This window comes from Cuculus canorus, chromosome 4 (assembly GCF_017976375.1).
Source record: "Cuculus canorus isolate bCucCan1 chromosome 4, bCucCan1.pri, whole genome shotgun sequence".
In the NCBI taxonomy this organism is placed as follows: domain Eukaryota; kingdom Metazoa; phylum Chordata; class Aves; order Cuculiformes; family Cuculidae; genus Cuculus; species Cuculus canorus.
The window spans coordinates 20530585-20543750 of NC_071404.1; the positions used below are offsets into that span (position 1 = coordinate 20530585).

Sequence of the window (13166 nt, forward strand, 5' to 3'; positions counted from 1 at the left end):
ATTTCACAGTCAAACTAGTATTTATATGGGTGCACAGATCATTTTGGGTAAGGGCCTTCAGCATTTTAAACATACATGTACTGCGTATCCTTTTTTTAAGCACTTAATCCATGCTCTGTTAAAAAACCCAAACAACTGTTTATTTCCCCAAACTTGTGAATATACTTTAGAAATAAATGTATCTGAAAAATAAGGTAATATATAATAATTTAAAGCGATGATAAAGGTAACAGTATTAAAAAAAAAAAAAACTCTAAACCTCCAATACATTTTTATTCTATTTCCTCCCGTACAGCCTCTCACTGTAATTTACTGACATTCATATAAAATGTGACAGAGTATGAGAACATTTTCTAAGAGGTGACATTCCTTTGCATTCTATTTCTATTACATTGCCTAGTGTCGTTTTGTAACGCAAAATTCAGCCACAAAATTCAGATTAAATCTTTTGAACCTCAATCCTTCAGAAAACAAAATCGCAAGAATTTAATGATTAGGAAACACCAGAAGTATAATGCATGTATTGATAGTCTACAATCAAGATACTCTGCAGGAGCTGCATGTCCAATAATTTTTCACATTTATCAACATCCTGAATCCCGAACTATGTGACATTAACAGAATACTTCAGGGAACATAACACTACACAGGGCAAAGTTTTTGCCTTCAGATCTCCTGATCTTAGTCAGACTCATGCCTCACCTTCTACAGAGACTCACAGGAAGACAGTTCCCCTCATGCAAGCTTCTATTCACATGTAGGTAGAGAATTTCACCAAACTGGGAACAAAGAAGGTGTACTGCTATAGGCGTGCCACCTCTTTCTCACCTCCTGCGACTTAAAGGAGCAATAAGCTATCTTCTACAAGTACTGAAATCAGAAGTCTCTTTATTTTTCCTAAAAATATTATATTGAACTATTTTATCCATATTACAATACAGGATGAGAAAGCTACAGTTTGAAAAGGATATGATTATGCAAGGGAAGCAAACAATTATGCCCAGCACTTGTCTGCTTCCAGGGCTTAAAATGAACCATTAAAAGTGCTGCTCATCATATCAGAAAAATAAGGCATTAATCTAAGTTCTGCTACTACTCAAGCTTCTAAAAGTCACAAACAGGACTGACCGAAATTTTTTTCCGTTTATTCTTTTGCTTGTGAAAGTTAATAAAAATAAAGCTTTGCTCTTTATTCTAATATTAATGAAATGAACAAGACGCAGAGTTCTGCTAAGTATATAAACTAACTAAAAAAGACACCTTTTTTTTAAAAAAAAATTATTTTCTCTTTTAAATCTGGCAGTTTTAGAGAACTCCCAGCAACAGCAAGTAAAAGACTGAGAACTGATGTCTCTCTGAGAAAGGGTGTTTATACAGTAGTGAATTATTCCGATAAAGTTAAACATGAGTACACAGGCATAAAACTCTTACCCTACCCTTTTAATAATCCTAAGCCACTTAGAATTTAAAAACACCACAACCACAACTAAATAAAACCTTACAAATGCAAGATATTTAAAAACAGACATTTAAAATAGTACCCAGAAATGGGATTTTACTTCCCATAGGAAGATGAATGTTATGGCCTTCAATAGTTGACAGTATCCTTTAAATAGAAAGCACGTTCAAATCCTCCTATATCTGTGGTATATCACAACACAGTGCCACTACCTAATAATTCATCTCTTAGTTGCACAGGACAAAACAATCGCACGTCAAAAACAGGAGGCAGATAAGGGAAAGATTCATTTACCCAAGCTATAAAATAGACCATTCAATTTTGATAGCTGTGATTTAAGATAGCAAATAAATCTGCAAGTCAACTTCAAGCAATCTTCATAGTATTCTGAGAGAATGATATGGTTTTAACTTCCCTCTAGCAACTGGGTTAACCTGTGATAAATGCTGGGCTTTTATAAATGTAGGAAAACAGAGCGAAACATATCTTTACCCGCCATGTTTCACAGCCAATAATGTTTCTTTCCTACACTTGCAAATTTTCAAGAAAATTTTCCGGGTAACAAAATAATTAACAAAAAGCATACACTGCAGACAAAGTCTAAACATAAGGCTTCAATTCCATGATAAATTAAAAGCAATTAAAGTGGACCAACTGAGATACTACATTTTAAACCACATTAAAAAGGATATCTTGCTCATACCTTACGCTTTGGTGTACTAACTACAAGCCCATAAAAATATACCCGTTTAATTATAACTCCTAATGAATTTGCTTCTTGACACTTATTTTCGTAAGCAAAGGAAGTGAGCAGGCTTCTCAAGTCCCAGTGGGGCTCATTTCAGACAAACGACTCAACGTACCAAGTACTTTAGCTACCTCTACTCCAACATGACATTTTCAGACTGAAAAGTTTTTCAAATATTTCATAACCAAGCTACGCATTGAAGTAACGTCTCAGATACTCCATTTCCCACCCATAACCATAATGTTCATCTCTGCTTCAGCTAATGCTTGAATGACATCTTTGTAGCAACTACGTAAGTTATGTACATGGACACATAACATTAGGAAAGAATGAAATGTATTTTAATGATGATTTAACAGCTGGAAATAAGAAGTAGCATCATGCAATCAGGCAGCAAATGTTCAAACTAAGATAAGTTACAGCAGGGCAAATCATACATTATACTTGTTCAGCACATCTGCCCCACATGCTCCCAAGAGTTTCCTTATTATCAGTATATCTTAATTAGCCCTGTAAACATCAGTATAATACAGGAAAGAGTAACTCTGAGATATTAAATTTAGCTGTGGGTTTGGGTTTTTTTAACTGTATTAACAGCCTAGGAAAATTCATCATTGGCTAGAGGAGAAGAGTAGAAAAGGCAACAGTAACATTAAAATGGGTCATTAACTATGGAACTACATTTCCTGGACCACATTTCTATTAAAGTCTATTTTTACTACTTTCATGAAAACGTAAGAAAACCACTGCCAAAATTACATTCATTTCACCACACGAGATCATCATTTATCTCAATTATATGACAGAAGGAAAACCTGCATTATTCCCACTTTTCAATACACTTTTCTGAAAGCGGAACATGTTCCAACCTGCCATTTTCCTTAAGCAAGGGGATTAAAGTATCTTTACTAACTGCTGGCAGTAATTAAGCAATTTTAGGAAGACGGACATTCAAAACATGGAGGTTTTGCATGGAGGGTTTTTTTTGAGGGGGTTGGGTTTTGGTTTTGCAGTAACAAATAACACTCTTCTTACAAAGACTACTTACCTATCAGGTACCCTTGGAGCAAAGCAAGACGTTGTAGAATGCACACAAAGAATATTTTCAGCACCAAGAGACTTGATTTTAGCCTCCACTGCTTCTATGTCTGTCCGTAACTCATCACCTTCCAACACATTTTCTATGACCACAGGCTCAAAACCTGAGCAGAAACAAAAAAAACAGACCTAAACATGTATCATCAAATCTCTGACTAATCGTGGATTTTTAGTTCCTGTATGAATCTCAAAAGTCTTCTTGCTTGTCTGAACAGGTCCTTCCAGACTTGGACTAAGAACACAGACACATAAAACTGTTATATTGCACAATGTCCATATAACTAAAAACTACAATAATATTCTTATTAAATACTGGGCTCAGGACAAAGGCTTAGCTTAGATTCTTTGCATGCAACAGCAACAGGTTTTAAAAAACGATCAACCTCTCTCAATTAAAAATAAAGTGTTTTAGTGTCTTTTTGTAAAACATGAGCATACTTAACTGGTCACTGGATGCAGCAATGCAATAATAATCATTATGAATTGATTTTTATCATTCAATAGATCCAATAGACCTCTGCTTTATTGAATCTATAAACTTCCAGATTATTCCTAAAAAGATAAAAATGTCTACATCTGACCTCATTATGAAAATGAGGCTTGTAGTATCAAAATCCAAGCCATTTTCCAAGACTTTTATTTAAAATTTCTAGTTTAAGTTTGTATTTAAGATGCACAATAGTTGAACCTCACAAGGTTGCTTCTCAAGGACACATGAGAAATGTTTGAAAAAAGGAAGTTATACCCTTCTTCTAAATCCTGGAATGCTTCCAGTTTTGGAATGGGCTGCTCAGGAGGGATGTTTAGAAACCAGAGGGTCCACCAGAGGGCTACCAAGACAGTTGTGGTATAGCGCACACAGCTTAGAAGAGCTAGACTTTTCAAGCCTGAAAAGGCTAAGGAGAATATCTAAAACCAGCCCACAACCATCTGAATGGGAATTAAAGACAAGAGAGCCAAACTATCTGAGGTCCACACTTTAAGAAGGATCTGAAGGTCCTTGAATGCATCCAGAAGGCAACAAAGCTGGTGAAAGGGCTGGAAGGAAGGTCCTACAAGGACTCTGGGTTTCCTGGTTTGGAGAAAAGGAGACTGACAGGTGACCTTATTGCTCTCTACAACCTCCTGAGCAGGGGAAGTGGAGAAGGAGGTGCTGATCTCTTCTCCATGGTGTTCAGTGACAGGATGTGTGGGAATGGTTCAAAGCTGTGCCGGGAAGGTGTAGACTGAACACTAGGAAGCACTTCTTCACTGAGAGGGTGGTCAAACACTGCAACAGGCTTTCTAGATGTGTTGTTGATACCCCAAGCGCCTGTCAGTGTTCGAGAGACATTTAGACAATGCCCTTAATAACATATTTAATACTTGGTCAGCCCTGAAGCGGTCAGGCAGTTGGTCTAGATGATCAGTGTAGGTCACTTCTAACTGTTCTGTTCTATTCTGTTCCTTAGTAGGACAGAATAAGAGGCAACACCTCAAATTTTAGCTTGAGAGGTTCAAAATAAACAGCAAGAAAAACCTTTTTTTATTTTTTTTTTTTCATTCAGAAGATAGCATAGCACTGTAGCTGCTATCCATACAGGTTGTGGAAAACGGAAAGAGTCATTTCCAAAGAAGTGTAACACGGCAGCAGCAACGTGAATTTCTCCTTCATGGCTCAACAACATGTCTTAACACTAACATGTAATGTTCAAACTCTAGAGAACAACTTGGACTAGAACGATTTATTGACTTTGCTAGCCCTTGGCTGGTTTTCAACTAGTGATCTAGAAGACGGAGATTGCATTTAATAGACAGTTGTTAGATCTTTGATACCTGCTTCTCTCTTATTTTCAGTTGATAATTCTTGTTATTAATAATGTGATAGCTATCTTAACTATCAAGAAAAAAAAAACCAGACCCAATTACAACATCCGCCATTATGTTATTTCTTAGCTTGATGTTCTAAACAGACCAGAATATTCTGAAAACACTCCCACTTTTCTTATATACATGTTCTATTTGTTCTGATCTGATTCCTTTTAAACACTTCAACGCCCTACCTGGACAGAAATCAGTCCCTGCTTCCAACTGTTCACTTATTTTTATCGAATGAGCCTTTCATTCAAATCGTCTCCACTGAACTAGGACCAGAACCTATGCCGCCACCTGCAGGCATGTGCACTGAGCTGGCTAACTACGGTCTCCCTTACTTGCCCTTTCCTTGATCCCACACATCTGTCTGCTGGAGAGGACAGCTACAGTGCAGGGACAGACTTCTACCCTTAGCTTACTTATAGTCTGGTAAACAAGGAATTCTATTTCAGAGAAATTAAGAAATGCACCAAACTCATTTGCTGAGTGACACCGCAAGACTGAAAACAAATAGGGCAGCTAACACTTCCCATGTTCTGAAAGGAAAGAATACCGGAGTCAGTTTGTCACTTTCTGATCCCAATTCCTAGGACGCATACGCTTTTTGCATAAATCTAAGAGAGATGTCTAAACCATGAGCATTAGCTTTACATAATTCTCAGGACAGCAAACTAGCCATCTAACTGTAAGACTGAACTTAACTTCCTTAGTATTGTGTTCTCTAGTGAATTCTTTATACACATCTGTTCCTCAGCATGTGCCTACATTTTACAAGGCATGGAGAAGATAACTCATACGTGTGATTACACGTAAGAAATCAGGAGTTTACAAGTAAAACACTTAGACCTACCATGCATCAAGCCTTTTCCAGTTCTTCCTGCAATTACATGAATTGATTACTCTGCTAGGTGAAGTTAGAACACTGTTTAGTCAGTCCACTCCTTCTTACCTGCAGTTATCATGGATTTAAAGCAAGATTTCTGGTCTATACGTGGCCAAATTATGTACTTTGCCTTTGGTCTCTTGTGTCGCAATGTTAAAAAACACAGAGTTAGACTCATGCCAGTTGCCATAGGAACCACAAAGCAATTGGTCACTGCCCGGACACCTGCACATAAAAGAGTCAGAAATTTAAAAGGAGCCTGTGACATGACCCCACAAATGAGAAATATTTTCAGATTTGCACCTACCAGCCATTTTTATAATATCCAGAACTACTGAATTAGTAAGTTTGTTCAAAAGGCTAGACCCTGCAGCTTTAGGCTGAACAGCAGCAATATCACCCGACCTTCCAATTCCATGGATCAACCTAAACAAAAACAGTTGAAAACATACATCAATTTTTTTCACATCAATAATTCTTGCTGACTGAAGAAAATATAATCTGATTAAAAAAATGTGGAAAATGCTATATCCAATGCAACATCAATATATGCTGTAAGAAGTTTCATTATAACTAACTACATATATTCACATGAAACGGTCATTTTTATTTTTTTAACAGTACATAATTGATGTTACATTATGCGAGTAAAAAAGACCCATGGCAGCAACACCTTTAGCATCCGGCAGACTTCCTTTTAAGTGCATCTCAGAACTTCTTCATGTCCACTGAACTAATATTATAAATGCTGACGTGTTCAGACTCACAACTCCAAGAAAAACAAAAATCAGTTGCCTATGGTGGTACACAGACACAGTGGTATGATACAGATACTCCCCGACGAATACTTCATCTCCAGGGGCAAAGAAATAACATACACTGTGACAAAATGCCCGAAAAGACAGTTAGGTTAATTTATCACTTTGCCCATGTTTTGTACATCTTCACTACATCTAACCATTCTACTATTCAATATTATGTATCATGCAATACCATCTCTCGCTGCATGCTGTTTATAAATTATATTTATAAACTGTTTTTATAAATAGTGGATATAATTCAGCATCTTTCAGGAGTGGAAGATCCTGAAATAATTTATAAAATACAAAATTACACAACTACTTTACCTACTGCTGAAATGCAGCAGCTGGTCAAGTAATCAAGCAACAGCACACATCTATTTACAGCTTTAATTCTGTTTTTGTCTTGGGAACAAAGTAAAATGCAGTCTGATGTGTGCATGGAATTCAGAACTTCTTGGAGCATAGTTTTACAGCTTAAATTTTTAACCCATTTCAAGCTATAGACTGAAATCAACAATAGCTTGATAATTAGTTGGAACTTGCACACCAGTGAATCCTCACTCCATCAAAAACATTTTCTCCCCTCATTCCTGCCGCTATGTTCTTAATGGCTTTGTCATACTACTACCTTTTCTTTTCTACAGGTATGCACTCCTTCCTAAGAGGCAATCCCCCCCAAGACTGGCTCTTAGAATTTATTAAGCTGAAAGGAAAGACAGCTCGACATCTCCTGCTACCTCCGTCACTCCCAAAGCTACCTGTAAAACTTATTGGTGAAATAAATGGAGTGGAGGACACCTCTACACCTTTTCTTGCTATTGCTGACACTCATAGGCGAAAGCAAGATGTCAGGTGATAGGGCTGCATCAGATCAACAGCAGCCAAATGCCAGCTCAGGTTCACTCTGGCCAGAAGCTGGGCATGCTTTATCCATCGTAGTCAGAAAGCAATACTTCCTTGGATATTCTCCCTCGTGTGACCCTCTTCCTCCCCTTTACCACACACATTCTAGACTAGAAAGCAGTACAGAAAGTTAAAAGAAAAAAAAAGCCAAACTGATGTATTAGTGGCTTCCTTCATTAACTTTTCATGATGGTACTGTAGGGCTTATGAAAGCTATTAAGACTAAGTAATCCAACTCCCATACAGTAAAGCTTACTAAATTTCTGGTCTCTAATACACTTTTTTTTTGTTAATCTTTCCAGGAAATTTCACTTCGTTTCATTCCTGTTGGATAAAACATCACAGCAAGGTACTTGGCACTCAACTCTACCAAAAAAAAAAAAAAAAAAAAAAAAATTCATAAAGAAATTAAAGCAGAGCCTCTAGAATTATAGTATCCAACACACTCATCAAGAGATCAAGAGCGATAAGGGCTAAAAGGTATTAAAAGCTCTCCTTGTCCTTATAGATCTCTTTACTCCATATAAAGTCTACTACAGATGGACTGGATATTCATGTGCATATCCACTAATCATGTTTCAAAGATATTAATGGATATAACAAAATACAAATAGCTTTCATGAGGAATGCTTGATACTTCAAAGACACAATATGCAGTAGTTTTTAATTATATGCAGATGAAAAGCTGTAAACTATTAGAAAAGACAAGTAACGTATGGATTATGTCTGCTTTCCTTGCACGCAGTGAACTCAAGATCTTAAGCTTCTAACAGTTTAGCATACGAGACACGGATCTGACAAAAGATTTGATCTTTATTATAGACTTTCCACTGAGTTATTAATGAAAATTCAACACAGAAAGTTGTATGAATTCCATATATGTTGTTTTTCTCAAATACTATCAAGGTCTCAGACAACAAGACAATAAAATATGTCATCTGAAAGCACTCATAATAAATCCAAATAATTCAAATTCCCAATAATGTGTACCTGTAATGCCTTCGGGCCACGAGTCCTGATGCCACTCTTCCTTCCCTCTCACCCACACCACAGTTGTCCAGAAAGTTATTGCTATCCATTATAGCAAGTTCGTGAAGAAACAGTTCAATGGTGCTTTCATCCCATCCATCTTCAGGACATTTTCCCTTAATAACAATAATATAAAAGTAACTACAACACTTGGAAATTAAAAACAAACAAAACTTTATGCAACTTGTTTGATTAATGCTGCCCTTCTTTCCCGTGCTGAACAGCTGCTTGTATTTTCATTACGCTGTTTTATATTATCTAATGTTATGAGCCTGCATTCAAAGGAAAGTTAAATAATGATTTTTCCATATATCAAGTGTAATTACGTTAGCGTATTCTGATATTAAAATACTCAACATGTTTTTCACTTTTAAGTGCTCCTTAAGGCACACACAAAACCACTGTAGCACATACATGTTAGTTACTCGCTAGAAGACTACAGATTTGATGTATTCTCTAGACAAGAATCTACTTGTAAAAGATAGGATTCTACAGATAAAACAGCATGAAAGGGAGAAACCTGGATATTACAGAACCAAAAATATTAATTACGAGCAAAAGGGAAATATACTTTCACATGTAACACATCTTATCTGCCCATTTTCCTTTCTAGTTATTACAAAACAACTTACAGAATGTAACGTATCAAAACGTGCAACCAGAGAAACACTCATTCTTGTGCTCTTTACTGCGTGAAGAACCGCACTCACCCTTACAAACTGTGGAAAAGATCCTCTGAAGAAAGGTACCCACCAACTCACGAAGCACCACCACAGCACTGATACCAAAAAGGCCGGTGAATAAACTCTTATCTAAGACTCATTTTGAACTTTTAGAAAGCAAGGCTCCTTTATGAGGCCTGGGCAACACGAGGGAGCAATCTCAATCAATCGTGTGCATCAAGACAAAAGCTGGTGACAGAAGAATTTCCCACTTACATTTCCCAAGAGATCTTATGTATATTCTATTACTTCCCAAGGACTAATTTTAGTGTTATTGTGAACTTCACGACAGTTGAATCTCTTGCTAGTTTGGAGCTGGCTCCAGCTCTGCCCGACTTTGCATTCGAGACAGGGAAGGGCTGCAGACAGAGGTGATCACAGGAGAAGAGTGATGTATTTAACAGGGACCAGACTCACACAGAAAGCTATAATACTCTTCAAAGCACGAACCGTGCCTGGAAAAACGCCGTTCGAAAGAAAACACCCTGTCACAGGGACGTTCTGCCTGCCTAACTTTTCAAACAACGCAATTGCTTAGATGAAACTGAACTTTAGCTCCACGCAAAACCATTCCACTTTTCGCAGCAGCTCCACCTCTGGCACCGCCCCCTCAGCGCCCGGAGCTGTTTTTTTTCCCCGTCAAACGCTCTCGGTGAAACCACCTGGCCAAGGCGAAGCCATTCTAAATTCTTCTGTGATTTGCACCGGGAAGGACATTTCAACTGATGGAGTTGAAAGGGTCCTTTCTACTACTCAGACGGGAACGGTGCCCCACTGCTCCTAAAGCACCCCGCGCTGCCCCCAGCAGAGCCGGGGCCGCGTTACCTGCTCCAGCAGCGCCCGCAGGCGCAGCTCGTGCGCGCGCCGGCCCTGCGCCCCCTGCCGCGCGTAGGCAGCGCCCGCCAGCCGCGCGCACAGGGGCACGCTCTCCGCGTTCATGGCGCCCGCGCCGGCCCCGGCCGCCTCCTCGCGCCACGCCCCCCTCCCACCGCCGCGCGCGCCTGCGCCGCGAGGCCGAGGCCCCGCCCTCACGGGGTCCTCAGGGGGCCACCCAGTGCCCTCCAATCCCCTCCCAGTGCCCCAATCCCCTCCAATCCCATCCCAGTGCCTCCCAGTGCTCCCTCCCAGTGCCCTCCAATCCCTTCCCAGTCTCTCCCAGTGCTCTCCTATCCACTCCCACTGCCTGTAACCGCCTCCCAATCCCCTCCCAGTGCCCCCTCCCCAGTGCCTCCCGGTCCCCTCCAATCCCCACCCAGTGCCCCTCCCCAAAACCACGAAGGCGGCGCCCCAAAAGGGTTGCCAAAAGAGACCTCAAAAGGGGGGCGGCGGCGGCCCCCAAAAGTGGCTCTTTTTTGCCCCAAACCGGTTTGTTTGAATCCAAAAGGGACACCAAAAAGGAACCCAAAAAGGAATCCAAAAAGGGGGGGAGCCCAAAAATGGGACCCAAAAAGGACATGTGGACCCCAAAAGTGGCTTTTTTGCACCCAAATGACTCCTTTGAAGCCCAAGGAGATCCCAAAAAGGGGGTAACCCCATTAAGGGACCCAAAAATGGGAACCCCCAAAAAGGGGGGACCCCACAAAGGAGATGTGGGCTTCAAAAGTGGCTTTTCCCCCCAAAAACAGCTCTTTTAAAGCCCATGGGGACCCTAAAAAGGGCAGTGGACCCCCAAAATGGGACCCAAAAAGGACATAAAAAACGAGGGTGACCCCAAAAATAGGACCAAAAAGGGGTTGGAGGTCCCCAAAAAGTGCACTTTTTTTGCCACAAAATGGCTCTTTTGAAGCCCAAGGGGACTCCAAAAAGCCGGGAGACCAAAAATGAGTGGGAGACCCCAAAAAGGGTGGGAGCCCAAAAAATAGTAACAAAAAAGGGAAGGTAGACCCCAAAAGTGGCTTTTTTTTTACCTCAAAATGGCTCTTTTGAAGCCAAAGTGTACCCCAAAAAAGCACCCAAAAAAGGAGGCCAAAAATGTGCCCAAAAGGGACTCCGAAAAAAGGGAAAGACCCCAAAAATGGGACCACAAAGAGAGGAGTCAACCCAAAAAGTGGCCTTTTTCCCCCAAAACAGCTCTTTTTTGAAGCCCAAGGGGATTCTAAAAGGGGGAACTCCAAAAATGAGGGGAGCCCAAAAATGGGACCCAAAAGGGACCCCAAAACAGGAGGGACCCCAAAATAGGACCAAAAAGAGGGGTGGACCCCAAGAGTGGCTTTTTCCCCCAAAAAATGACTTTTTTGAAGCCAAGGGGGACCCCAAAAAGGGAGGAGCCCAAAAATAGGACGCAGAAGGGACCCAAAAACCAGAAAGACCACAAAAATGGGACCAAAAGAGAGGAGTCAACCCAAAAAGTGGTTTTCCCCCCTCAGAACAGTTCTTTTGAAGCCCAAGGGGACCCTAAAAGGGGGAAGCCCAAAAATGAGGGTGGACCCCAAAAAGGTGTCCTGAAAAAAAGCCCAGAAATCAGGGGTGGACCCCAAAAGTGGCTTTTTTCCCCCCAAAATGGCTCTTTTGAAGCCAAAGGAAGCCCCAAAAAGGGGAGACCTCAAAAATGGGACCCAAAAGAGACCCTAAAAAAGGGGGTGACACCAGAAATAGGACCCAAAAGGGGGGAAGGTGGACCCAAGAAGTGGCTTTCTTTCCCCCAAACAGCTCCTTTGAAGCCCAAGGGGACCCCAAAAAGAGGGGGACACCCAAAAAATAGGAGGGGAACCCAAGAAGGGACCCGAAAAGGAGGATCCCAAAAATGAGATCTTAGAAGGGACCCGAAAAGGTGTGAGCCCAAAAATGGGACCTCAAAAAAAGGGGGGTGGGGGGAAAAGTGGCTTTTTTTCCCCAAAGCGGCTCTTTTGAAGCCGAAGGGGACCCTAAAAGAGGGGGACCCCAAAGAGTTGGGGGCGCAGACCGCGCCGCCGCCGGGTGTCTGCGTTGGGGCGGCCACGTGCCCCGCGCGGCGCCGGTCGCGCCACGTGCTCGCGTGGCGGGTTGCGTTGCGCTCCACCCCGCTGGGGCTCCGGCGCTCCTCTGCTCGCCCCGAGGCGCCGTCCTGCCGGTAGGAAATCCGGGAGCGTCACTGCCCTTCGGTCAGCGAAGCCGCGGAAGACAGGAGAGAAGCGGCGACATGGACGAGCAGGGTTAAGTACACAAGCGTTTGTCTCCACCAACCAGGCCGGGCTTTATGAAGCCTGATGCCGTGATAAGTCAAACTCGATAATCAATGCCAATTTGGTTATTAAGCAGGTATTCCGTTAATAAACGGGATACACATGGAGTAACCCACCTAATGTGTCCAACTATTGAGACTTGTTACAGGTCTTTTATACTGGTTAAAGGTACCTATTCGTATAGATTCCAGGGAGAACTGGTTAAACACATATCCATAGAGATTCCCAGAAACACGTTATGAGTCCATTGTTTTTCACGCACGCTTGTATGCACATCACAGTTTCTTTGTGTCTTCAGAAGCTTCTGACGGCCTTTATCTTATCTCCTCCCTCATTGTGTCCTCTTGGTGAGCTCAGGTCTGTCCTTTCAACTTGATTTGTTCCTTGTTTCAATTAGTAAACAAGCTAAACTGTTACAATCACATTCTAACTGCAAGCTGGCCAAGATTTGATTCTTATTATTGCTTAAGCTAATTAATTCTGTTAGCATAATTTATTCCTTCCTT

At 41.0% G+C, this 13166-nt stretch overlaps 1 protein-coding gene across 4 annotated transcripts in view; it reads right to left on the reverse strand.

The window, feature by feature from the left end:
* Window positions 1–10474, reverse strand: part of SEPSECS (Sep (O-phosphoserine) tRNA:Sec (selenocysteine) tRNA synthase) — a 32639-nt gene extending 22165 nt beyond the window's left edge. For all 4 annotated transcript variants that reach the window (XR_008449547.1, XR_008449548.1, XR_008449546.1 and 1 more), the window contains exons 1-5: window positions 10325–10474; window positions 8739–8893; window positions 6350–6468; window positions 6109–6267; window positions 3256–3409 (exon numbers count right to left, since the gene is read on the reverse strand). Coding sequence is in view for 1 of the 4 variants with exons in the window: in XM_009565465.2 (XP_009563760.2) it covers window positions 3256–3409; window positions 6109–6267; window positions 6350–6468; window positions 8739–8893; window positions 10325–10438 (701 nt within the window). In the remaining 3 variants the exon portion in view is untranslated. The remainder of the gene's footprint in view (window positions 1–3255; window positions 3410–6108; window positions 6268–6349; window positions 6469–8738; window positions 8894–10324) is intronic.
* Between the last annotated feature and the right edge of the window lie 2692 nt (window positions 10475–13166).